Source organism: Lissotriton helveticus, chromosome 3_1 (assembly GCF_964261635.1).
Source record: "Lissotriton helveticus chromosome 3_1, aLisHel1.1, whole genome shotgun sequence".
NCBI classification, from domain to species: Eukaryota; Metazoa; Chordata; class Amphibia; order Caudata; family Salamandridae; genus Lissotriton; species Lissotriton helveticus.
The window spans coordinates 1,844,168,514-1,844,194,982 of record NC_136061.1 but is presented as its reverse complement, the minus strand read 5'-3'; the positions used below and the strand labels follow the sequence as shown (position 1 = coordinate 1,844,194,982).

The 26,469-nt window shown below is 48.3% G+C and overlaps 1 protein-coding gene across 1 annotated transcript in view; it reads left to right on the top strand.

Annotated features, from left to right (window-relative positions):
* LOC144823889 (mucin-5B-like) overlaps positions 1 to 26,469 on the top strand; it is a 1,747,676-nt gene that overhangs the window by 1,686,599 nt on the left and 34,608 nt on the right. Inside the window, exon 33 of the mRNA XM_078682783.1 lies at positions 4,093 to 4,216. Within this exon, the coding sequence (XP_078538909.1) occupies positions 4,093 to 4,216 (124 nt within the window). The remainder of the gene's footprint in view (positions 1 to 4,092; positions 4,217 to 26,469) is intronic.

Sequence of the window (26,469 nt, the reverse complement as noted above, 5' to 3'; positions counted from 1 at the left end):
GCCTTTCCCTCTCCCTCCCTCCCTCCCCTAGAACTCCCCCCCCACTTTACTCTGGCATGATGGATTGCCAGCTTTTCGTCCCTGACATGTTCCCGTTCCATACCCTAGTATCTATATTATCAATCATTTTACCGGTCGCTATGCTTAAAATATAAGCAGTGGTGATCCATAGAGAAAAAATTATAGATCCCTTATCTAATAGGTGTTCTATAAAGTATTATTTCTGTGAATGATACTCTGATATCTAAGGATAGGTTTGGGGAGTAGTGTGGGGATAAGAGATATAGACTTCATTTTTATAATGTATCACCCAATGGTGTTTTAATTACAAAATTATGTGTCCTTACCCAAATGTAATAATGTCATGTGTTGGTTTTTTTTTTTTCCCTCCCGTGTTTTTTTATTACTTTTTTTTTCCTTTATATTCTTTGTTATATATTTTTTTTTTCCTTTCCCTTCCCTTCCCTTCCCCTTTTTTTTTCCTTCCTTTCCCTCCTTCTCTTTGCTTTCCTTATTTCCTTTGTTTATTTCCCCATATTCCCCCCTTTTTTTTTTTTATCTAGTTTTTTTAATCTAGTTTTTCCTTTTAACTCATTTACAGAAAATAACAAAAATGTCATCCACAACCCGGAGGATTTGCATGTACATTAATGGTTGCGAGTAGCTCGTCGGCTTCCAAGGGGCACCTGACATTGTACATTTTATTATTGTACATTATCCTTAGAAAGGCAGGAAATCTCAACTGCACAGTGGCTCCCAGGCTCCTAAACTTCTCCATTCTTTGACCTAATTCCCACTGCCTGTCCAGTGTTGTTCTAGAGAGGTCAGATCTCACTTCAAAAGAAAATTCAGGGCTTTCAAAGTCTTGGCTTTCAGGGCTGCGGTCAAGATCTTCTCTTTCAGGGAGTATGTTAAGAAGTTCACTAGGATCTTCCTTGGTTTATCCCTGCCCTGTTTAAGACGGAAATGATCCCGATGTACCCTCTGGATATCTGTTTCTATCTCAGCCAAAGTTTCATCCAGGTTTAGAGAATCTTTTAGTAAGGTTACAACTAATTTTTTTTAATCTCCTCCTTCTTTTCCCTCCGGTATTTTTAAAAGTCTCAAGTTGTTCCTTCTAGAAAAGTTTTCGAGAGACTCGACCCTCTCTTTGACTGAATCGCCTTCCCGTCGTAGTGTCTGAATCTTCACCTCAGCAGACTCCAATTTAGCCTTAAGCTCTTCAACACAATTTTCTAGTCCTCCAGTTCTTAGTGAGAGACCATCTACCTTAGATTCTAGATTTTCACACATTGTGCGGATCTCTGATTGAGTGTGTCTAGACTCCTCAAAACACCTCTTTGATTCCTCAAATCCGCTTCTAATCTCTTCCCTCATGCTAAGAAGTATGGTTTGAATAGTATCATCGCTGCCATTATCTTTACAACCTCCAGTGTCTTGATCTAAGTCGTTTATCTTACTTGCAGATCCTATGGCCAAGGCTTGCTGGTCTGGTGGGGTGGTTACATTAGCGGTTCGCTCAGCTGGGTCCTCCATCCCTATGCCGCTGAGTGAATCTCTTGCCCCTACTATTACTCCCGCCCTTTCTTCCAGATTACCAAGATTACCGAAGACAGATAAGGGAGATGTAGAAGTGGTTAAAGCACCAGTATCTTCCACTGATACGGGTGCAGTTTGAGTACAAGAAGATTTTTGGGGCTCCTGGTTTAAGTTTAATACCTGGGGGAGGACCTTAAAGTAAGATTTCAACGAGGGTGTAACTCGGGATATATTGTGTGTTGTGTCTTACTTATTTACTACATTGGTGTTTATAAATGCCTTACACACCTGTACTATGTTAAGTGAGAGGGCAAAAATTAGTGCTTCACAATTGGGGGAAGGGAAACCTTCAGATTTGCATTCGTTAGAATTTTTGAATACAGTACATATCTCTGGTAGCTTACATTGGAATTTTATCGTTTTGGTGTAATTTTAATTAAAATAATATTTCCAATTTTTGGTAAATTGGTGTTGTATTTATATTGTGTGTTGTGTCTTACTTATTTACTACATTGGTGTTTCTAAATGCCTTACACACCTGTACTATGTTAAGCCTGTCTGCTTGCAGCCAAGCTACCAAGGGTTGAGCAAGGATACATTTATTGACGTTTGACTGGGCCTTATTTGTGATTGTGGTGGTATTACTAGTTGTAGGTACCTACCTGCATCTACTAGTAGACTACCTTCCGACACTGCTCATTTCAAATGCCTGTTTTCTAGCAGAACATTTAAACATAGGATAAGCCTAATACCATCTATGTCAAGCTAGAAAACTCTCTGCAGTAAAATAGTCAACTGCAGTTAAAATATTATGTAGTATATGTACTATATTTGTAATCCTATTAATAGTTGCCTCCCATAGAGATCCAGAAAAGCCTGGTATGTCAGGATCCATAGTTTGTGATTTTTGGGGATTCCATGTCATGTCATGTGTACTGTAACAGGTGTTTCTTGAAACAAGTTCTATGCAGATTTCCGCAGGATGCAACCAATCGCAATGTGGATATTTGCTGTCATAAATCTCTTCTGAACATGCCTCATGCACCAACAAAGAAAGAATATGTATATTCAAGCCTAACAGTATTACATCATCAGCATCTATCCATAACACTGTACCTTTTGTATATCTCCATATACCCTTACCCCTTTTTATTACTTTGAGAGATGGCAGGGGAAGAGTAATTAGACTTTTTTTTCATCTCCAAAGCCATGCTAGAGTCTCTAACCCATGTAATACAATAAGCATGACCACAAACTGTGGGGGTATCCGTGGAAACATTTAGGGAATTAAAATATCTAATATCAGAGCAAATCTTATTTTTCCGTCTCTCACACCGACACATACATGCGTGCGCACTCAAACGTTTAGGTGCATTATATCTTATTTGCTGTTGGAAAGCCACTTTGATAGCACCTAATGAATATATTAAACTATGGACCGAGCCATTTCCCCCACCCCTAAAGTGCTCAGCAAGAGAATCCTGTTACCACTTGGAAAGATGTGTTTCCTCTAGCATGAGGATACTTTTAATATTTATAGTAATGCATGAAAAGTTTCTTTTTAAATTCTTTGGATGATTCAAAACCCTCAATTTCCAGGTCATGGACTGAAGATCAGTATCTTTCACAGAATGTTCACCTTTGTAAAAGCCATTTGAACAAAATCGTGCCCAGCATTTCCTAATTCATTTACTCTATAAATTAGTGGTATATCCTTAGAGGGCCTCATTTTAGGATATCAAAGGGGGTGGTGATGGACGGAGCATCTGAACGAATCAAACACTCACACCCAGTCAAAAGATCTGGGTTTAATCCATCACCGTTCTTTAGCCCACTCTGCCACCCCAGTTCAGACATGGCTGTATGCAAATCAGTCTGACCCTGTGCCTCATGGGAACAGTCCAGCCCGAACTGCCAAGCCATGTCTTCCCTGGACCGGAAACAAGCTTCCGAGGACCGGTTACTGGCATTGCAGCCGTCTTCAGCCCGGCTTGCTTGAAGGCATGGCTTGGCAGTTCGGGCTGGACTGTTCCATTGAGGAACAGGGTCAGACTGATTTGCATATAGCCATGTCTGAACTGGGGTGGCAGAGTGGGCTAAAGAACGGTGATGGATTAAACCTAGATCTTTTGACCGGGTGTGAGTGTTTGATTGGTTCAGATGCTCCGTCCATCACCACCCCCTTTTGTATCATTTTAGGATATGACTGGGGCCACGCCTTAGCCCTTGAGTCTCAGTGCTGCACAGCAGACATCTTCGCCCGCTCCTGGTTGGTTCCGTTGGTTAAAGGGGTATAGAGCACTGCTAGGCAGCTCTTCGAAATGGCAGTGTGAACACCTGCAGTAGATCTGACACTGAGGCAAAGGGGGAAGTATTAGGAACGTGGTACGTCTGATGGTAAGTTTAAACATGATCTACAAACACATAGAACGGACGGACGTGTGCTAGTTGGGAAGATGCTGAACCATCTGGCACCGCAGAATGTTTCAGTTTCTTTCTACAGTCAGTCTTTCTTGGCCTTGCAATTCATAAAAGATTTTGTCTTTTTCCCAGGTACCCAGCCAGCCACAAATTGTTACATTGTTAATCACCAGGAGATTGTCGAACACAACAATTGTACATCAACATATATGATATCAGTACCTTTCTGTGAGGGACAGTGTGGCACTTCTTCAATGTAAGTAACATCTGCTTGTGTTTATTTCGAATTGTAACTTTGTAACAATAGTAGTATTATGATATTTTATGTGGGTCTTCTGAAGCACTACCTGCTTCTTCTGGCAGAAATTTATGATAAACTGCCCAAATGCCACACTACCCAAAAATGATTTTTTTCGGATCTCCTATTGCAGTGTAAAAAATGTCGATGCATCCTGCATTGCTAATCACTGGCTATAGGGCAAGAATTTTTGGAGCCTCTGGAAAATAAACAATTTGTCATTTAAGCTCTCCATCTTGCACTCAGACCATGTTAAGGCCATTCGGCGTAATATTGCAAACTATAGTGGTATGTCATGGTTCCACCACATCACAGCTGCTTAAACGTGCAAACATATAATTCCTGCTTTGCCAGAAAGCTATCAAAGAAGGGGAAGCCGCAAATAAATGGCATGCTGCTCAAACATCTAATACAGGATGTAAGAAGGCATTTCCCTTTGATGGCATTTCTGAAGTTAATTGGTAAAGTCAGAGCAGAAAGGTAGGAGTGGGTTATATATTTTTAGTGGACGGGATAGGCGAGCTGTATGGGAGATGGGCACAGTAACAGATTTATGCAAAATACCCTGTGGTCAAGACTTATAGTAAGTTTCTGGTAGGGCGGGGGGGGGGCGTTGCAGGATAGGATTAACGTGCAACTGGTATAGCTTTTTGTGCTCGTGAGCACTGGAACAGGTGGTGATGCTCTGTGTAGGGCAGGGCATGATATAATGAAGTTGCAGGAGGAACTGGAGACAAGGATTGGGGAGTATTGGTAGAGCTGTCGCCGTTTTGGCTATTAAATATTATAAAAGGCAAGTTATAACACAGGGATCGCGTTATCGTGAATTCTTGGGCTTCACCCCTATCTCGGTAATAATCAACAGTCCTTCTCCCCTATTGTCTCCTCTTACTGGGGTGGAATTTCTTTCATAAAGCGTCAGACAGTCATTTTCTATCCACCATTCGTTCAGAGTGGACCACAGGTTTAATAAACGCCTGTTTGGAGATCAATAAAAGAATATTATGTTTGTCTTTGACATGCCCAGCTTAATATGGAGACTTATGTAGATGAAATATTTGGTCGGCATTGCTTATTTTTGCTTGAAAGCTACATTGATGGTCTGCCATGATCCCTTTATTCTTAACCCACTTGAGAATTCTACCATATGAGACTCGGCCAATACGTTTTGACTGCTTACTTAAGGGGGAAATTGGACGATAACTTGCATGACTTTTATTTGTAAACATAAAGGAATGATTTTAGCTTTCCTCCACATACCTGTTACTCATGGACTTATATTGAATTATCTGGTGCCATTTCACTCATAAATACTAAACATTTTTGTATAGTTTTTTAGTTTTTCTATCTGTATTTCAAGAGGCATAGATGTCTTTAGAATACATTATCTGTCAAGTTTTACTTTCTGTACACTGCAAAACTCAAAAACATTAAAAATACTATTTAAATATTTAAGTGTATGTGTACTTCAAAATGGGATTGCAATTACCAAACAATCCTTGGACAACTCTAGCCACTGGGTTACGTGTTCTACTAGACTATTGATCGAACATTCTCAAAATGCTTTTTTCACACTATATACCTTAAATGCTCTTAATAATATTAAATCCTACCAATTGTGTCTAATTTTACTATCCTTGCATACTTGCACCATTTGTCATTATTTTTCAAGAAAATGATTGGAACAGCACGCCTTCCACAAAAACTGTTCTAATTCATATACACATTTGCGATCAAGGCTGCTAGTTTAATGTGCTTACAAGTGCAATGTGTCCCGTCGTTATGCCTCTTAAGAACTAATAATGTCTGCCAGGCGCACAGCTCACCGTATCCAAAAGGCGTTAGGATTTATTAACAGTTTGCTATCGCCTCAGTCTTGGACACACTATGATTGATGTGAAGAAGATCAGGATTGAGGTGTATATGCATAGCTGTGTTCTCTGAATTAGGACAGAATTCAAGTCCAGAGCTTTGTGTAGGTCATGACCTGACATAATTGTGGTGCAACAGCTGTTGATCTTGAAAGTTAGAAAAAAATGGATTGGCAGAGTTGTGTACATGAGTTTGTGATGGAGTATCAGAGGGTGACACAGGTTTTGATTGAAGTACCCTTTGCTATTCTGGCAATAGTACCCAAACTCTGCCAAAGCATTTTGTCACCAAACTTGAGCACAAACTACTATTCACCTAGCTAACCATGAAGCCAAGGCAAATGAAACAAGCCAAACAGCACCTGGGGCAGTGCCAACATTAAGACCAGGGAATACTTGGTCCTAACATGTCGAAACGAGGAGAAATGCTTAATTTCTCCTCGTTTGTGCTGTTTCTATGTGTGCTGCATTGTGCATTGTGCAGCACACAGATAAACAGCAAATTGCCATGAATGATTATTTATGTGCAGGAATGTGCCCCTTCCTGCACATAAACAATCACAAAAAAAGATGATCTATAACTTCTATGTGTGCTGCACAATGCAGCATACAAAGGAGTTACAAATCACCATTTGTGATTGTTTATGTGCAAGATGGGACACCTTCCTGCACATAAACAATCATTCCTGCATCTTAAATTTTGAAGGCAGAAATGCATGAAAAGTCAATAGGTAATAACAGTTGCCCTACAATTCTGTGTTCCCCTACGTCTCCTGATAAAAATGGTACCTCACTTGTGTGGGTAGGCCTAGTGCCCATTACAGGAAATAGCCCAAAACGCAATGTTGACACTCCATATTTGTACAGTGAAAACAGACCCCATTTTTGCAAAGTGCCTAGCTGTGGATTTTGAACCGTAGCTCAGCCGGCATCTAGGGAAACCTAGCAAACCTATACATTTTTTACAAATAGACACCCAGAGTGGCTCTCACCAGGCTCTGTTACCCAGAATCCCTTGCAAACCTCAAACTTTGTCAAAGAAAACAATTTTCCTCACATTTCTATGATGGAAACTTCAGGAATCTGTGTGGTTCCAAAGAATTCCACCCACCCTGCATTCCCCAAAGTCTTCTGATAAAAATGGTACCTCACTTGTGTGGGTAGGCCTAGTGCCCGTGAGAGGAAAGGGCCTAAAACGCAATGTGAACACACCACATGTTTACAGTGCAAACTGACCCTTCTGTTGCAAAGTGCCTAGTTGTGGATTTTGAACCCTAACTCTGCCGGCACCTGGAGAAACCTTGCAAACCTATGCATTTTTAAAAACTAGACACTCCGGGAAATCCAGGATGGGGTGACTTGTGTGGCTCTCACTAGGTTCAGTCACCTAGAGTCCCTTGCAAATCTCAAACTTTGTAAAATAAGCTGACTGGACTAGAGCACTGGGTAGCTACAGAGATCAGGCATGACATGCAGAGTCCCTTAGTCTGGGCTGCTTCGAGGTTGTAAATCCTGCTGCTGATGAGAATGCAGAGTGCAGAGAGGGTGATGCACCTGTGTCGATCCATGCTGTGATGGTGATGCGCTGGTCCTGGTCAGGCAACAGCAGCAATGCATCACTCCATTTGGAGCTTCTGAGGTTCCTTGTCTTGTCGGCCTTGTTGAGTTTGGAGGCCAGGTATTCAGGTTTCCCTGTGTGGAGGGCTTTGTGCGTGAGGCAGGCGGTTCTGAAGTTGGCATGCATCTCTTCTGAGAGCCCTTTCAGCTATTTGAGTGTGGGTACAATGTGTTCGAATTTCCTGACTCCGGGGACCATTGTGGCTGCTGCATAGAGAGTAAGCATGGGCGGAATTTGCGAATTCGCGTAATGCGGATTCGTGCAAATTCGTAAACGCGATTCGCAAAAATCAGCCAAATTCCGCAAGCTTGCAAATTTTTTTTTGCAAGTTCTCGAGATTTTAATAATATAAAATAAGACAAACAACATCTCCGCACTACTTCCCACGCAGGGGGCACATGGTGAGGCAAGAAGCATAGGCAAGGTGATCTAGAGAGTTACCACAAATCAGTTCGGAAGAGTAGTCTCTGAAGGCATTAAGACAGTTGGGGAAAGCACTAACGATGCTAACTCCTGCAGCCAGGTGCGTAAGTCTCTTGCGGGTCTCTATCCTCAATATGGGTGTCACAACAAGTAACTTAACAAATTACCCATCCCCTCCCCCCTCCCCACCCGCCCCCCTTGGTGGTGGCAACAACATCATACATTCAATCATACATCCTGAAGTCTCGTTAGATCTGGAATAGGTGGAGAGCACGTACTGTGGATGGGCAGACTGCAGATGGTAAGCCCTTTGATAGAAAGCGGACCAAGGGTCCCCAGCGAAACAGAACGTTTTTGAAGTTGCCCAGGAAGATGTCCGCCACTCGTTCCACGTTCAGTAGTCTCCACAGTCTCGGATGCCACAGGGATATCGCCGGGGCCTCCGTTTTCTTCCAGGCAGCTGCCAGAGTGAGTTAGGCAGCCCCGAGACACAGCCATAAGATCTTTTTATCCGCTCGAGTTTGATGCTCGAGATCCGGGTCTCGAAGACCCAGCAGGACATGGGCCATTGAGTCAGCTATCGGGTAACCAAGAATCTCTTTGATATGAGATAAGATCTCATCCCAGTATGGGCGGATGATAGGGCAGTCCCACCAGATGTGGCGGAAGTCTCCAAGCAGGCCACAGCCCCTCCAGCATCTATCAGAAGAGGCCGGGAAAATGCGATGTAGCTTGGCCGGGTACAAGTACCAGTCCATGAGGGTCTTAAGATGGGCCTCCCTCAAGTCCACCGAGTGTTTGTGCGCAGCGATGTCCCGCCACAGGCCCGACCATTCCCCATCCGAGATGTCCCGTCCGAGAAGTTCCTCCCATTGCCCCATATAACGGGGACGGGGAGAAATGGCAGTAGTAAGCAATAGATTATACAGAAAGGAAATAGCACCCTTCATAGTGGTGGTCCACAGGATGAAGGCTTCAAAGGGGGATGGAGACCTTGTGGCCGCATCGGTGACCCCAGGTGACGTAGCCCAGTGGAGTAGCTGGATGTGGTGGAAATGCTCGGAATTCAGGACTCTGTAGTCCCTCACACAGTTGCTAAAGGTCAGCGGAGTATAGCCGTGAAACAGGTGTGTGAGGGCCCTACAGCCCCCCTCCCTCCATATAGTGAAGGGGCCCTCCTGCATGGCTGGTGGAAAGGCCGGGTTAAAGTGTATAGGCGTAAAGGGGGATGGGAACGTAGTCCAGCGATCATCATTAGAGACTGTGTCCCAGACCTTCAGGACAGAGCCGGTGGGAGTACTGATGTAGGCGTTCTTGGGCCTATCTACCTTGGGTTTCCACGCAAAGTCCCAGATCGATCTCCCCGCAACGCTCCTGTCCATATGTAGCCAGTGTTTTTCCGAGAGTTGTTGGGACCATTTCACCAGTACCCGCAGCTGCGCCGCCTTGTAGTGCATATCGGGGAGGTCCATCCCCCCCTCCCCCTGCGGCCGTCGCAGAGTAGCAAAGGAAAACCGCGCCCGTCCCCCCTGCCAGACGAAGCGTAGCATCAAGGTTTTAAGGCGCCGGAAGAAATCCCCATCTATTGGAATAGGAAGTGCTTGGAAGAGGTATAAAAACTTGGGGAGAAGGACTATTTTAAGAGCATGGATCCTGCCCAGCCATGATATATATTTTGGCTTCCAGCGGTCCAAGTCTGCCCGAACCGCCGCTAGTAACGGGGGCAAGTTCGCGGCAAACAGTTTCCCTATTGAGGGTGTCAACCGGACCCCCAGATACAGGATAGAGGTGGTCGCCCATGGCAGCGGCGTAAGTGGCCGCACTCGGTCCACCTCCGCAGGGGAATGCGTAAGATTGAGGTCATACGATTTGTCATAATTAACTTTGAAGCCGGCCACTTCCTTGAAGCAGGAGAGCACCCTTTGGACATGTGGGAGAGAGTGAGCCGGGTCCATAAGCGACAACAAAACGTCATCGGCAAAGAGGGGGATTTTGTGCTGCTCACCGGAAAAGGGAAGTCCCCGTATCTCCTCGTGTTCCCTCACTGCCAGCGCCAACGGTTCAATGCTCAGGGTGAAGAGCAGGGGGGAAAGGGGGCAGCCCTGTCTGGTGCCGCGGGAATGCGAGAAAAACGCCGACAGGTGGCCATTGACGGCTACTCTAGAGCGGGGGTCGCAGTAGTTTGCCCGTATCATCGATATGAACTTGGTCGAGAAGCCGAAGGCGGCTAAGGTGTTGAACAGAAAGCCCCAGTCTACTCGGTCGAAGGCCTTTTCCGCATCAAGGCCCACCAGAACCGCCGGAATATGAAACCTATTTACAACAAGGGGTGGTGATGGACAGAGTCTCTGAATTAAGCAGAATACTCTCACCCAGTCAAGAGATCAGGGATAGATCCAACACCGTTTTTTAGCTCATTGCACCATCCCAGTTTCAGAACCTGGCTGTATGCAAATTAGTCTGTCCCTGGCCCAGTGCATCATGGGAACAGGGCAGACCAGACTACAAAAGCCAATTCTTACACTGGGAAGGAAACAAGCTTCCGGGGACCGGTTTCTGGCCTTTCAGCCGTCTTCGGCCCGGCTTGCTTGAATCCTGATGGTGCAATGAGCAAGGGACTCACATCTGAGTATACCCTTCCACGCTTAGGGTGGACAAAAATATTTACAACAAGGGGTGGTGATGGACAGAGTCTCTGAATTAAGCAGAATACTCTCACCCAGTCAAGAGATCAGGGATAGATCCAACACCGTTTTTTAGCTCATTGCACCATCCCAGTTTCAGAACCTGGCTGTATGCAAATTAGTCTGTCCCTGGCCCAGTGCATCATGGGAACAGGGCAGACCAGACTACAAAAGCCAATTCTTACACTGGGAAGGAAACAAGCTTCCGGGGACCGGTTTCTGGCATTTCAGCCGTCTTCGGCCCGGCTTGCTTGAATCCTGATGGTGCAATGAGCAAGGGACTCACATCTGAGTATACCCTTCCACGCTTAGGTTGGACAAAAATATTTACAACAAGGGGTGGTGATGGACAGAGTCTCTGAATTAAGCAGAATACTCTCACCCAGTCAAGAGATCAGGGATAGATCCAACACCGTTTTTTAGCTCATTGCACCATCCCAGTTTCAGAACCTGGCTGTATGCAAATTAGTCTGTCCCTGGCCCAGTGCATCATGGGAACAGGGCAGACCAGACTACAAAAGCCAATTCTTACACTGGGAAGGAAACAAGCTTCCGGGGACCGGTTTCTGGCATTTCAGCCGTCTTCGGCCCGGCTTGCTTGAATCCTGATGGTGCAATGAGCAAGGGACTCACATCTGAGTATACCCTTCCACGCTTAGGGTGGACAAAAATATTTACAACAAGGGGTGGTGATGGACAGAGTCTCTGAATTAAGCAGAATACTCTCACCCAGTCAAGAGATCAGGGATAGATCCAACACCGTTTTTTAGCTCATTGCACCATCCCAGTTTCAGAACCTGGCTGTATGCAAATTAGTCTGTCCCTGGCCCAGTGCATCATGGGAACAGGGCAGACCAGACTACAAAAGCCAATTCTTACACTGGGAAGGAAACAAGCTTCCGGGGACCGGTTTCTGGCATTTCAGCCGTCTTCGGCCCGGCTTGCTTGAATCCTGATGGTGCAATGAGCAAGGGACTCACATCTGAGTATACCCTTCCACGCTTAGGGTGGACAAAAATATTTACAACAAGGGGTGGTGATGGACAGAGTCTCTGAATTAAGCAGAATACTCTCACCCAGTCAAGAGATCAGGGATAGATCCAACACCGTTTTTTAGCTCATTGCACCATCCCAGTTTCAGAACCTGGCTGTATGCAAATTAGTCTGTACCTGGCCCAGTGCATCATGGGAACAGGGCAGACCAGACTACAAAAGCCAATTCTTACACTGGGAAGGAAACAAGCTTCCGGGGACCGGTTTCTGGCATTTCAGCCGTCTTCGGCCCGGCTTGCTTGAATCCTGATGGTGCAATGAGCAAGGGACTCACATCTGAGTATACCCTTCCACGCTTAGGGTGGACAAAAATATTTACAACAAGGGGTGGTGATGGACAGAGTCTCTGAATTAAGCAGAATACTCTCACCCAGTCAAGAGATCAGGGATAGATCCAACACCGTTTTTTAGCTCATTGCACCATCCCAGTTTCAGAACCTGGCTGTATGCAAATTAGTCTGTCCCTGGCCCAGTGCATCATGGGAACAGGGCAGACCAGACTTCAAAAGCCAATTCTTACACTGGGAAGGAAACAAGCTTCCGGGGACCGGTTTCTGGCATTTCAGCCGTCTTCGGCCCGGCTTGCTTGAATCCTGATGGTGCAATGAGCAAGGGACTCACATCTGAGTATACCCTTCCGCGCTTAGGGTGGACAAAAATATTTACAACAAGCGGTGGTGATGGACAGAGTCTCTGAATTAAGCAGAATACTCTCACCCAGTCAAGAGATCAGGGATAGATCCAACACCGTTTTTTAGCTCATTGCACCATCCCAGTTTCAGAACCTGGCTGTATGCAAATTAGTCTGTCCCTGGCCCAGTGCATCATGGGAACAGGGCAGACCAGACTACAAAAGCCAATTCTTACACTGGGAAGGAAACAAGCTTCCGGGGACCGGTTTCTGGCATTTCAGCCGTCTTCGGCCCGGCTTGCTTGAATCCTGATGGTGCAATGAGCAAGGGACTCACATCTGAGTATACAAAACCTGTCAGCCTTCTCTATCAAGTGAATAACTCGTTGTGTGTTATCATGGGTTTGCCGGCCCTTAATGAATCCAGACTGGTCTGGATGAACGAGCGCCGGCATTAAGTCCTGAAGCCTACGTGCAATGATAGAGGAGTATCACTGAGCGTCAATATTGAGGAGGGCTATCGGGCGATATGATGAGCATTTGGACGGGTCTTTCCCCGATTTGGGAATAATGGAGATCACGTCCTCGGCCATGGAACCCGACGTCCCCCCAGACTCCGCCATTTCGTTAAAGAGGGAGACCAGAAAGTCGCATACTTCCGTTGCGAACGTCTGATAGAAAAGAGCGATGTAGCCATCCGGCCCCTGTGCTTTATGGAGCTTCAAGGCCTTAATGGCATCCAGCACTTCAACTCTGGTGATAGGGGCAGCGAGTAGATCATTCCATCCCTTAGAAACCTGGGGTATGGGAAGATCATCCAGATAGCTCCGTTGAGCTTCAGGGTCAAGGGTATCCCCCGCATAGAGCGCGGCATAAAAGCGTCCAAAGAGTTCCGCCTTGACCTCATCCCGATGTTGCAGAGTCCCCATCGCATACTGGATACCCCCTACATAATCCCTTTCCCTTTTGTCCCGAAGCTGGCGTGCCAGGTGTCTTCCCACCCTGTTCCCCTGCGAGTACGAGAGGTGCCGGAGTTTCAGCAGGGTGAACTCTGCTCTATTGTTATAGTGGGCCTTCCGTTTCCCCCTAACTGCCGTCAGAGGGCGAAGGGTCAGTCTAGACGGGTTCAGTTTGTGTACTTGCTCCAGAGCGGTGAGTTTGGTTTCCAGCTCCTCCCGCTCCTTTCGCCGCAGTTTGTTGAGGTTAGGGTTAAGAGCAAGGCAGGTGCCCCTCAGTGAAGCCTTGCAGGCATCCCAGGTAGTGAATATGGATGTGTCGGACACAGGGTTGAGGGCGAAAAATTCCCGGATGGCCCTCCGTAGTTCCTTACAAGATGTGTCATCCCGGACAAGCGCAGCTCGACAGTACCACTTGCGTAGTCCGTCACCCCTTGCCGGCCAGTGCAACCCGAGGACGAGTAGGCTATGATCAGACACAGAGAGCGGAAATATGCTGGCATCGCGGACATCTCCCCTAAGGGCTTGGCTCAAAAAGATGTGGTCCAGGCGGGAATAGGAGCGATGGACATGGAAAAAGAAGGTGTAGTCCAGGGACTGGGGGTGCAGGGAGCGCCATCCATCCGCCAAACCCAACTCACCCACAAGCCACTGGATCTCAGTAGAGAACAGTCCAGCGTCAGATCTCTGAGTGTGAGGGCTATCTAGTTCCCTATTCCACACCAGATTAAAGTCTCCCATTAGAAATAGGTGCCCCTCAACAGTCTTCAACCTTCCACTAGACCCTTAACTATCAACCAGCGGCCCTCCTTATCGCTGCGCACACCCATAGGCTGAAAGTGAAGGGACGCACGAAAAAGAAGAGCCACCCCTCTGTGTTTCGTGGAGGCAGACGATCTATAAATAAGGGGGAAGTGCCTGTGTCGGAGGCGGAGCTCATCTTTGCGCGCCAAATGGGTCTCCTGGAGGCCCACCACATCTAGCTGGTGATCATTCACGTATTTCCAAACTCTCTGGCGTTTTTGCGGGGAGTTCAGACCTTTCACATTCCACGTACCAATACTAAGTGGCATTACAAAACAGTGACCTCACCCTCTCTACCCTTACATTGTCATAGGACCTCATCGCTTCCCCCTCCCATGGCAGCCAAGTCTCCAGCGACTCTCTATCACCACCCTCCACCCCGTTAGTATGCCACATCCCCACCTTGAGAAAGCACTAGGTCCCCCCCCCCAGGCCCAACGGGAAACCATCCCAATCGCACCATCAAGCCTACACCACCAGAATAAAGAGTATAAACAGCCCAAATAGCCAGTTCCAAGCAATCCGAAGGCACACACACCACATTCCTCAAGGTGAATGTTACAGCAAGCCACTCATCCTGGTCACCACCACCCCCAATCTCAGCCCCACCACCCCCTAACCCCCTCTCCTTCCCTGCAGCAAAACTCCCCACCCTCCTCCCCCCCAAACAACTGTGAGCGTCGCCACCAAACCAGCAGAACTGTAAGAGGCATCAAAAAGAGAAAATAAAACAAGAAGTATCAATGATCTCATCAGTCCCCATGTACGGATGTCTGCAGTAGCCCCCAGGGGGTGGGGGAGGCGGCACCATGAAGTGTGCCCCCAAAGTCCCGGACCGGGATGTCTTCCCAAAAGTACAAAATTACCCACGGTACCTGATGGAGAGGTGCCCCTCCGGCACCATTCAAACGTCCTTCCAGGGCTCAGGCCGCCCCGGAGCTATCCTGCGATGGTGCCACCGTTTCTGAGGTCACAGAGGCAACCGCTGCGCCCCTCTCCTGCAGGCTGGTCCCAAGGTCAGGCCTCCTCGGTTCTGTGTCTCGGCCCACTCTCTGCCAAGACGGGGAGCGCCGTCTCCGCTTCAATGGGGAACTCCCGCCGCCCGGGGAGGGGGCAGCATCATCCATGCCCAGGATGTCCCTGGCGGCCTGCAGGGAACGGACCTGAACCAATCTGTTCCGCCATCGGAAGATGAGGCGGAAGGGGTGGCCCCAAGAGTAGGATACGTTTTGTTCACGCAGGTAGGTGGTCACAGGGCGGAACTCACGTCTCTTCTGTAGCGTCGACGCTGCCAGATCCTGGAATAGCTGTGGGCGGTGGGTTCGGAACTGCAAGGACGGGGATTCCCGGGTCTTCCGAAGTATACGCTCCTTCAGTTGGAAGTCGTGAACGCAGACCAGGATATCAGGGGGGGGGGCCCCTCCGCGCCTCAGCAATCCGACTCTGTGGACCCTGTCCATCTTGATCTCGCTTATGTCCTCCTCACCCAGGACCTGCAAGAAGAGCGCTTCCACATAGCCCTTCAGATCTCCAGCCTCCCCATCCCAGGGCACAGCTCGGATGCGAATGTTGTTCCGGCGAGACCGGTTCTCCAAATCCTCTGCATGGGCCTGGAGATCTAAGTTCTGCTCGGTGAGCCGGATCACATCTTGCTGCAGCTGGTGCACATCGTTCGCCACACTCAGATCGTGATCTTCCAGTGTAGCCTCCCGTTCTCCAATGCTATCCACATCCCTCCTCACCTCACGAAGGTCCGAAGCCAGCTGCGAAGTTCAGAGATGTCCTCCTTAATGGAAGCAAAAAGCTCCATCATAAAGGCCTTAGTGGCAGGCGCCTCATCATCCTTCAGCTTAGGCAAAACGCTGGGGCCGGGAGATGCCGCCTGCTGGGACCCCTTCAAGGAGGTATCCTTACCGGGCTTCTCTTTGCGTTGTTTGGTAGACATCGCGTCGCTACCGACTGCTCCCCTTTCCAACGGCGTGTCGGAGATGGCTCCAAGTCACTGGGGTGGCCGCCACCAGTCGTCCCGGGGAGATCCCCGCAGCAGTAGCCGGTACCAAGCTCAAGGGGCCACCGTGCGACACACGAGTCCCGCAGCCTCGAGCCAAGCGCCTCACTCCCCTCCTCCTAGAGTTGTAGGTTCAGCACCCCCGGTCCTCCTCCTGACCCGGGCTGCCCCGGGACTGCACTCCAAGCTCCGACCGAAGTTCACGCCACCTGTCTCGCTGTTCTCGCCGAGTAGCGTCTCCAATAGTGCAGCCAGTCCGTGCCGTCCTTGCGTTGCACACTACTGCAGTGATAAGGACTGGGATTAAGGGGCCACGGTCCTCCACCACCGTCGCACGTACAGGCCAATCTTTACAATGTCCCCTCACACTTCTCAGCAGTCCTCCGCTTGTTGTCGCGCTCTCCGCGTTGCTCAGGTCGCCCGCCACTCCTCCACACCCAGGATCGGCTAGGCCTTCGTGCTGACTCGGTTCCTGCACAGCACTCCGGGAAACTCCGGGGACCATGTCGCCCGGGATGCGACCGTTAGGCGGGTCTGCCCCTCAACTCCAGCCGCTCTAAGGCCCCGGCGCCTGTTCCCTTTTGCAGCACTCGCAGCACGGGCTCACCGGTTAACAGAGACCGCCTCTAGCGTCCGGGAGGCCGCGTCACCCCCGCCGTGGTCCGGGGGCCGCCCAGCCAACCCCCCCCGGATGCCGGACCCTCACAGGCTCGGGGCACGTCAGTTGAGGCCTACAGCGGCAAGCCAGCCCCCCGCCAAACCAGTCCATCGGTCCACTAAGGGGGAGGGGCAGCGCAACAGCGTCTCTGGTCGCCGGTCCCGGGTCCGTCCCGTTCGTGGCTACCACGCAGCACCTCACCCGCCTGGACGCCCCCCGCAGCAGCCGCCGGGAGGGGGTGATGCTGTTGATGGGAGGTATACTGGTGCAAGGCTCCCCGCCGGCGCCCGCTTTCTACTCAGCAGCGTACGGATCTCCGGCACTCCTTCAAATTGAGGTCGGGGATCTCGGGCCCTCTCCCCGTCACAGTGCACTTGGCGAACCACTGCTGCTTCAGCTCACCCGGGAGTTAAACTCCGCCGCCGGATCGTTGCCCCTCTGCCCCGAGGCTCTTAGCTGGCAGGAGGGGCGCCAAAATCGTGTCGCTCCGGGGTCTGTAACAAAGCTAAGCTGGTGGCGGCGCAGGATGGACTCTGCAGCACGTCCTACTCCGTCGCCATCTTGGCCACGCCCCCCTCGAGATTTTTTTACTAGTTCGGGAACGAGAACTTGCGCATACGGTCGCAACGGTCGCGAACATGTTGTTTCCCCTTAACCAGCCTGCTCGCGTTGCCTTTTTCCTGTTTTGGGTCGCAATGATTTGTTCGCAATTTCCTGTTTTGGGTCGCAATGACGTGTTCGCGTACGCGATCGCGACGTCACTCGGCCAGCTACCAAAATCTTGCAGCGCACGCGAACAGGGAGGAAAACTCATCAGCAAACGCAGAATCATGGTAAGTCAATGCCGCGCACGCGAGATTGTATTTTTAAAGCGCGAACAAGAAAAAAAAATCCGCCAACTCACGAATTGCGGATTTTTGGGCAATTTCGAGCGATTCGCGGATCGCGAAAGTGCCAAAAATTCACAAATTCCGCGAGCGGAACAAATTTTCCGCCCATACTTAATTGAGAGTTGTTTTGGGGGGGCTACATGGAATATTTCTGTACCGATGAGGCGATGAGGATAGCATTACCATAGTCGAGTGTAGATATCACCAGGGATTGGGTGACTTGTTTGAGGTCTTTGGGCAGAATGAAGGGTTTTATTATTATGTTTATTTTGTTAACAAGCTTCAGATTGAGGAAGGCACTCTTCGCCGAGTTTTTGATGTGTTGGACCATGTCAAGTTCGGGGTCTATGGTGATTAGTAATGATTTTATGGAGTCGGCCGGAGTGAGATCACAGTTGAGAGCATTGATTGCTTTAAGCCATTCCATGATTTGGGGGTTTTCTTCTTTGTTGGAGATGAGGTGGATTTCGGTTTTGCCTTGGTTGAGTTTGAGGTGGTTTATGAATAGCCAATGTTAGACTTTTCTGAGAGTATTATTTAGTCTCTGAATATCTTCAATGGAGGAGGTTTCCACATAGATCTTGTTGTCATCTGCATAGAAGTGGAAGGTGATGTTGGCTTTTTTGAGTAGGGTGGTGAGGGGCTCCATATAAATGTTGAACAGTTGAGGGGAGAGTACTGATCCTTGGGGGATGCCTCTGTTGGTGGGGTGTGAGTCGGACGTGAAGGTTTTGATTTTTATCCTTTAGGAGCAGTTGTGTAAGAAGGAGGCGAATCATTTTATGACCACCTCCTCTGCACCTACCTTGTCTTTAAGAGCCTTGATGAATAGATTGTAATCCACCATGTCAAAGGATGCCGATAAGTAGGAGTGTTCGACTTGGCCCTGCTTGCAGGGTTTTCCCGAAACGTTTTGCCTTTCCCCCTAGCATTTTTGCTGTAATGAAAATGGTGGGTTCAGGATTCTGGACACTTTAGCGCTGGTTAGCAGTGCAAAGTGTGTGTGTTGTCGGCCTCACATTGGCTTACATTAGGAACCCCCATGGTAGAGAATATATATGCCATGTTTTGTATGTGTCTGGAATGCAAATGTGAAATGCTGCGCAGTGGTGTACACAGGTTTATTTTGACCATTGTGTAAGTGTCACTTTTAATTAGTCACCCTGTCTGTGTGCTTGTGCCTGCCTGTGGTGGCCGGTGAGTACCCACTGGCCGCTGATCGGGCCCAGTACTACCTGCCTGCTCTCGTGCCCTAGCCCCTCATGAGCGCTATCATTTGGTTGCCTGCACTCCCAGGAGGTGAGGAGCCTGGGCGCCACCTGCTTGTGAGGGACCCTGGAACTGTGAGTGCTTTGTATTCATTGCCCAGGAGGTGAGGAGCGTCTGTCCCCTGCAGCGCTGTGCTGTCAAGGTGCCACAACTGGGCCCAGGGGCAGAGAGAGGAGAGCGTGGTTTTCAGCAGCGATGTGCTTCCCACATGTCCTGAGGGAATCCTGGCGTGTGGATTTCCCCCTGCGCTGCTGTAAAGAGCGGGAGCCTGCTCAGCTTTATGTATACTATAGTAGCGGTATCACCCCGCATGTGTGCACTCTCCAGCGGGTTCCCACCCCGCTCTATACTTCAAATTAAGAGGGAGCCTACCCCTCTTTGCCACCAAGAGATCACCCCCACCAGCCAGGCGGAAGAGCGCGCTCGAGGAAATCCCCCAGCGATGGCCTGAGTAATGAGCAGTGCCGCGCTGGGATTGATGCAGCTCCAGGAATTGCCCAGCAACAGGGAGGCGGGCCCGGAAGGAGAGACGTTCCAGAGCCCTGCGTGTCGCCGCCAGGAGAGCCCTGCACCTTCTTCTATTTTTAACCGGAGTGGGAGTCCACCCTGCTGGTCCGTGCACTGAGGGGAGCCCCGCACACTGTGCCTGCTGTAGAGAGGGCACTGGTGACAAAAGGAGCCCTGTAGCAGGTCGAGAGGACTTCGGGTGAGTGAAGCTGACCGGGGAAGTGAGAGGGAGGCACTGCCGGTGACGGTTCGCCTGAGTGGCCCCGCTGGGTGGCGGGCCGCTCCGATATTGGGGGCTGCCCTTGGAGCACAGAGACTGATCTGACCTGGTGGACTACACAGCTGCACCGTGGTTGCGGGCCGCTGCAATGTGTTGGGCATTTTTCTGTCTCAGAGCCCCAGGGTGGGGCTCCTAGGTGGGTAGTGGTGCCTGATCTTCACCTGCCACACAGCTGCACTGCAGAAGCGGCAGCTGCAAAGATTGGGTACTTTTGAAGTAAGTAGGCCAGAGCGGAGCTCCTACATGCACACTGTGAGTATCCGTACTTAGTGGGTTTTGGTCATCGGCTGCACCGCGAGAGCGCGGACAGCTACAGTGTCGGCATTCCTTCTTTCAGAGTCCCGGAATAGGGGCTCCCCTAGGCGCAGTGGCACCAGAAACTAACCTGCCCCAAAGGGGCATTTTTGTTTTTAGAGTCTTAGAAGAGAGGCTCCAGCGTCCAGTGTTCTTGTTGGCAGATTCCTGTTAGAGCCCAGAGTGGGGCTCCCATCGCTGCATTGTTGTCACCAGTGCTTGTTGGGTTTACCCAGCTGCCCCGCTGGACAGTGGGCAACTGCAAAGTTGGGAACATTTGGATTTAGTAGCCCCCGAGTAGGGGCACCCCAGGCGCAGTAGCGCCAAGGACTAATCTTTGCAATGCTTGGGCATGTATAAGGTATGCCCTGCATTACTGGTGATGAAAATCAGGAAATGCTGAGTACTACTGACTCTATGCATGATATGTTTATGCCTACTCTGATTTATGCTAGGATGGCTTCGGATAATGCCTCATGCAAATATGATGATGCCTAATGCTGCCTTCATGCTTCTAATATGGTTATGCAGAATGTATCTTTACGCTCATGGTTATGCCCACTGCTAATGAGGTTTATGTCAATGCTCTGACCCTACTGTTGGGACATCTATGCTCACATCTTTGTGTGTAATAATAATGTGCTATATGCTAATAGGCTAATGCTGTGGGAAGGTATGCCTAATGAGGTGCTGAGATGTTCTAGACTCATGCCTGATCTAATATGGTTGTGCCTAATGTTGTTGTGACTCATGACCTAATATGTTTTTGGTCAATGTGACCTATGCCTATTTTTCACTCATAGTGAGATGGTATGTCTAATGTTGCATTTTATGCCAATGCTAATAGGATTAGGCATTGTGCATTTCTATGCCTAACCAGATGTTTTCATTGCTGGCCTACGGCAAAGGTGATTTATGCCCGATTCTAAAATATGAGGCTTTATCTTCCTGCCATGTGCTAATAGGATGGTACTAGGTGCATGGACTTGCCAGTAGCTACTGGCTGTCACACATTTATTGATGCTCTTACATTTACACTCTGGCAGTGACCCGATTGACCCAGTCCTGTAAATAATTCCCCTGTAAATGACCACCTGATACCAGTTGACACAGTGTTGTATGTGACTGTGATTACGAGTCTAATGTGTTTTCTTAATACAAAAATCTCCTTTTACACAACCTGGTGTGGAGTCTCTTTTGTAGTGTGCCAAGTGTGTCGCCTGTGAGTGTGGACTGTGCAGATGCTTTACAATGCTTTCAAAGTTTAGCCTACCCGCTCCACACCACGCTAATCCGTTTCTAACAAGGAGGATGAGTAGGCAGCATTTGTCAGTATCTAGAGCCTTGTAAATGTCATCCACGATGTTCAGGATTGTGGTCTCGGTGCTACAGCCTTTTCTGAATCCCGATTGGTGGGGATCTAGAAGGTTGATGCTGTCCATGTGCCGAGTCAGTTGTAGAAGAATGCATTTTTCAAGGATTTTGGCAAGGAGGGGAGATTACAAACGGGTCTGAAGTTGTTCAGATCGTTGGTGTCAAGGCCTGTTTTTTTTGGGAGGGGTGTGACTTGGCCAACTTTGAGGCAGTCAGGTATGACACCGGTTCTCAAGGATCTGTTTATGATCTTGCACCAGAATGGAGCTATGGAGAGTTTCAGCTTTGTTGTCAATTGGGTGGGTATAGGATCTAGTGCATAAGATGTGGATTTGGAGGTGGCGATCAGTTTGAGAATCTCGATTTTGGGTATGGGGTTGAAGGATTTCCAGGCTTTCATGAGGTGCTTGCGTGTGTTGGCTTCAGTTTCTGGGGGTGGGTTTGTGCATGAGGGGTTGGGGTTGATGTCTAGTGAGAGCTCAATCGTGGAGATTTTGTCTTTGAAGAAGTTGGCGAAGTTGTCGCACAGGTCTTTGGAGGCCTGACCTGGGGTAGCGGAGGGCTTGGATGTTTGTTGTCAATGATGTTGAATAGTTCTGTGGGTCTGTTTTTCATGTTGTTCAGGACAGTGCAGAAGAAGGTGTTTTTTTCGTTGTTAATGTGTTTTTTGTATTTCCTTCGGGTTGCTTTGAGCTGCTCGTGGAGGCTTGTAGAAGGGTTGTTCCTCCATAGTCGTTCTGCGGCCCTTAGTTGTCTTCTTTCAGTGTTGATGTCTGAGTTGAACCAGAATCTGGATGGAATCATCCTTTTTTTTTTTAGTTTAAGGGGTCTAATTGATCTCGGATGGAAGTCATAGTAGAGTTATAGTGAGTGGTGAGTTTGGCTGTGGAGAGATCATCAGTGGAGATAGGCAGGAGTGAGCATACCTTTTCTTCAAAGTAGGTCATGGAGATCTGTGTACGATTTCTCGTCCATTTGGGGGGCGGGGGGTGTTGGGCGGGGGTTGATATGTGATTAGTTGAGTGATGTGGAATAGGATAAGGTGGTGGTCAGACCAGTCAACAGGTAGGATACGATTGACTGTGATAGTGTCACATTGGGAGATGATGGCATCAAGGATTGCTCCTTTGTTATGGGTAACTTCTGAACAGTGCTGGGTAAGGTTGTTGCTGTGTAGCAGCTCATTTAGGTTCTGGATTACCGAGTTGTTTTTTTTGTTCCAGTGTAGGTTCAGGTCTCCCAGAATTCGGTTGTTGGCGTCTCGGAGTGAGCAATGAGTAATCAGGTCGGACAGATGTTCGGTGAATGCAGTGGTGTTTCCTGGGGGATGGTATAGGAGATGGCACTGGAATGCCTTGATGTTGCTTGTGTTGATGTTGGCGGAAAGGCATTCACAGGTGTAATAGTTAAAGGTGTCAATTTCTGTCACAGATATATTGTAGTTATGATTGATAGCTATACCTCCACCTTTTTGGTCTTTTCAATCTTTGTTGATGATTACAAAGCCTGGTGGCATGAGAGTGTCCATGATTGGTGTCGATCAATCATTTAGCCACATCTCGGTGATGAAAGCTATGTCTATGTCATGGGTGGGGATGGATTCTGCTAGCTCTGTTGCATGTTTAGTGTCTGATCTGCAGTTTATGAGCATGCAGTTGGTGGTGTGTGCCTCTTTATTGGGATTCGTCTTATGGGGGGCCCTGATGATATTGGTAAGGGAGGCTAGGGGTCTAAGGGGTTTAGGAGGGGAGTGGTCCCTTCTGAATCCGGTGACCACCTGGATTTGGATAGAGGGGTGTCGTATGAGGAAGCAAGATCTGCTGTTTTACTCTGGGACATAGCTATTCTAGTTCTACTGGTACGGTCTAGGTTCCGATTTTGATTCCCGAGAGGGGTTGGGATCCCTCTGGGCGGGGAGTTGTGGGGAGCCATTGGTGAGCGGGGTTGTTGATGGTGGAAGTGCTGTGGGGAGTTTGGTGTAGTTTATGGAGCGAGGCGAGTTTGGTTAGGATTTCGTTGAAAACCTGGATTACAATAGCTAGCTGGCTTTCAAGCAGGGTGAGACACTGACCCATCTCTTCTGGGGTGGGGGTAGGGTGGTTCTGAACGAGGTCCTCCTGAGAGTGAGGTGTCCTGACACTGTTGTCTTGATATCTAGTTGATAGTTTGTTGTCCGTGTGGTCATTGAACGGGGTCGGGCGCAGCGTGTGGAGGGTCATGTTGTGGCAGCCGCGTTCTTATGAGTGTGGGTATAGGAAAATAGATGGGAGTTGTAGACTGTGTGTTGCAGTCGATTGTAGTAGTTTGAGGGGGGTAGTAGGTGGGGGTGGTCAAGGAGATGGTCGGATGGGGGAGGGGGAGTCGTGTTGTTGGTGATAGCAGTGAGGGTAGTGTCACGTGCCGGAAGGCTAGTGTTGTTGATGGGGGGCGCGTGAATGGTTGGGGTGCTCTGCTGGAGGGTCCGACTGTGCGGGGAGAGGGGTTGGTAGGGCGGGGAAGGAGGGCGTGATAGGAGGTAGACTGAAGTGAGGGGAAGAGTGCGTCAAAAGCCTCTAGGTTGTCATTGGAAGCTTGGATTAAGACTGTGCCGTTGGGGTAGATAGTCACAGAGGTATTCCACCTTCGCCTCGAGCGGTTGGGGATCGAGATCGTTAGTTTGCAGCTAAGAGGTGTATTCGTTGTTTTTGAAATGTGTAGTTGTGATTTGATGACGGAGTTCCACTCTTTGGGTCTTTTAGTGTAAAAAATTAGATCCATTTTAATCTGGCCTTTTGAGGAGCAGTGATATGTCCACGAATAGTGATTCTGGGTGCTGTCTAATCAGTTTGTGTTTGAGTTTTGTTTGCGCTTTGGGTGAGAGGTTTGGGGGGATGCTGATCGAGTACCATTTCGGGCCATGCGGTTTTAGGTAATATTGATGCATCAATGCTAAAACATGCAGGTATGTTATGTTATTTAGTTCTTAGTATATCACACATTCGGCCCCGGAGGGACATCTCAGTATTATGTCTTGACAGTAGTTGAAATAAACAGAAGCAACTTTAGAACAGCCAGGTTTTGAGGTGTTTTTTAAACCTGCCAGACTAGTGCATTCACGGATGAACAGAGACACTCTGTTCCAATGCTACCAGCTGAGATAAAAGAAGGCTCAGCTACCCTGTTTCGCTATGCAGATGCACCATGGATGTAGAAGAAGTTGGTTCCTAGATTACTGCTCGGGAGGTATATAGTGAGTCTATCCTGAAAATATTTTAGACCTGAGCCTAACAAAGATTTGTAGGTCATGCAGAGCAGCTTAAACAGTGTTCTTTTTAGAAATGGGAACCAATGTAGGGCTCTAAGCGGCTCTAAGCGTGGGGGCTAACAATGTCCCTGATGGCAAGTTGTTTATCATGCACGCAGCAGTGTTTTGGACAACCTGCATTTTGGATAGGTGGGATCTATTTGATGGAAAGGTAAGGGAATAACTCCAAAACTAGCAGAGGGTACCTGAAAACAAATATGTATGGAGAAGAAAACCAGGGAATAAGGTTTAACAGCAAAAACAGAACACACACTTCTCCAACTAGATAAATAAAGTACCAACGGGTTAACAATATTTAGGAGCCATAGACCAGACCCGTTCAAGTATAGTTTCTTATTCATCAATATAAATACTTTGCATAGTAAAAAGGATGTTATCAAAGCTACATACACAGGTTTTGTGATCTCCAAATGAGTTCAGAACATATACAAACAAAACAAAAAACATAAAACATCACAGCATAACATGTTCAGAAAAACAATCACATCCAATCACACTCTACAAGATGCATGCATCTCAAAACTTGGCCTGGGCGGAAAACTACGCTACACTTGCGCAGTTTGTGTAGTTTGGGCAACTATGCGGTACATTGCATGTAGCACAGTGCAAAAACGCGTGACGTAGCGTAGTTGGCATTTTTTTTGCGGTCCTCAACGTCGAGTTGGCGACCGCAAGCGAGCAAAATTATATCCCAGCGAGATTATTTCCTCATTCGCGATCAGCAACACCAATTTGCCGATCGCGAGCATGGAAAATACACCTCCCGGCGAGATTCTCAACGTGGGGAGGTCATGTTTTCTCATTGCGAGTGGTCGCATGTGCTCGTGACCACTCGTGATGAAAAACTACCAGTGCCCTTTGAGAAAGCTGCCGTTTGAGTAAAAATCTACTCGAGCGGCAGAAAACGACCGCTTGCACTGTGCAAGATGCCGTTTGCAATGATTGCACAGTGCAGACAAGCATCCAGCACTGTGCAATCATTGCGAACAGCATTTCCCTACCGCACTACGCAATTCGCATAGTGCTATGCGTAGCTCGCGTAGTGCGAAGTGCACTTCGCGTAGCTACGCGTAGTGCTACTACGCGAACTACACCCACGGTTAGTCAAAACATTAAGCGTAAATTTAACACAGTGTCATAATGATAATTCCATGTTATTTGTATGATAGTCGTACGGTTTTAGGACTTCTTGCGTCCATTCTCTCATTTATGAAGCAAAATATGTGAAGACAGAATTGCAAAACGTCCTAAAGCTGAACGACTATCATTTACCTACCAGTAACCTTCATGACAGTGAATCCTACTCTACCTCATCATAGTCAACCCTACTGGACTCACTTAGAGTTTTGGTGGAATATTGTATGTGCCAGTCCACCAAGCCTCCATTCTCCTGCCCCATACATGGCTGGGGAAGTGCTGGATTTCTGTCTGCATAGTCTCAGCGGGTTCTACCATCTGCCCCTGGGCTGTGAGGTGATAGTCGCAACCATCATGCCCTGTTTCGGATGGGGTGGTGTTTATTAGATTTATTAGCCAAGGTCACGATTTGATGTTTGAGAGTCCCATGCAGAGAAATCCATTTACAGT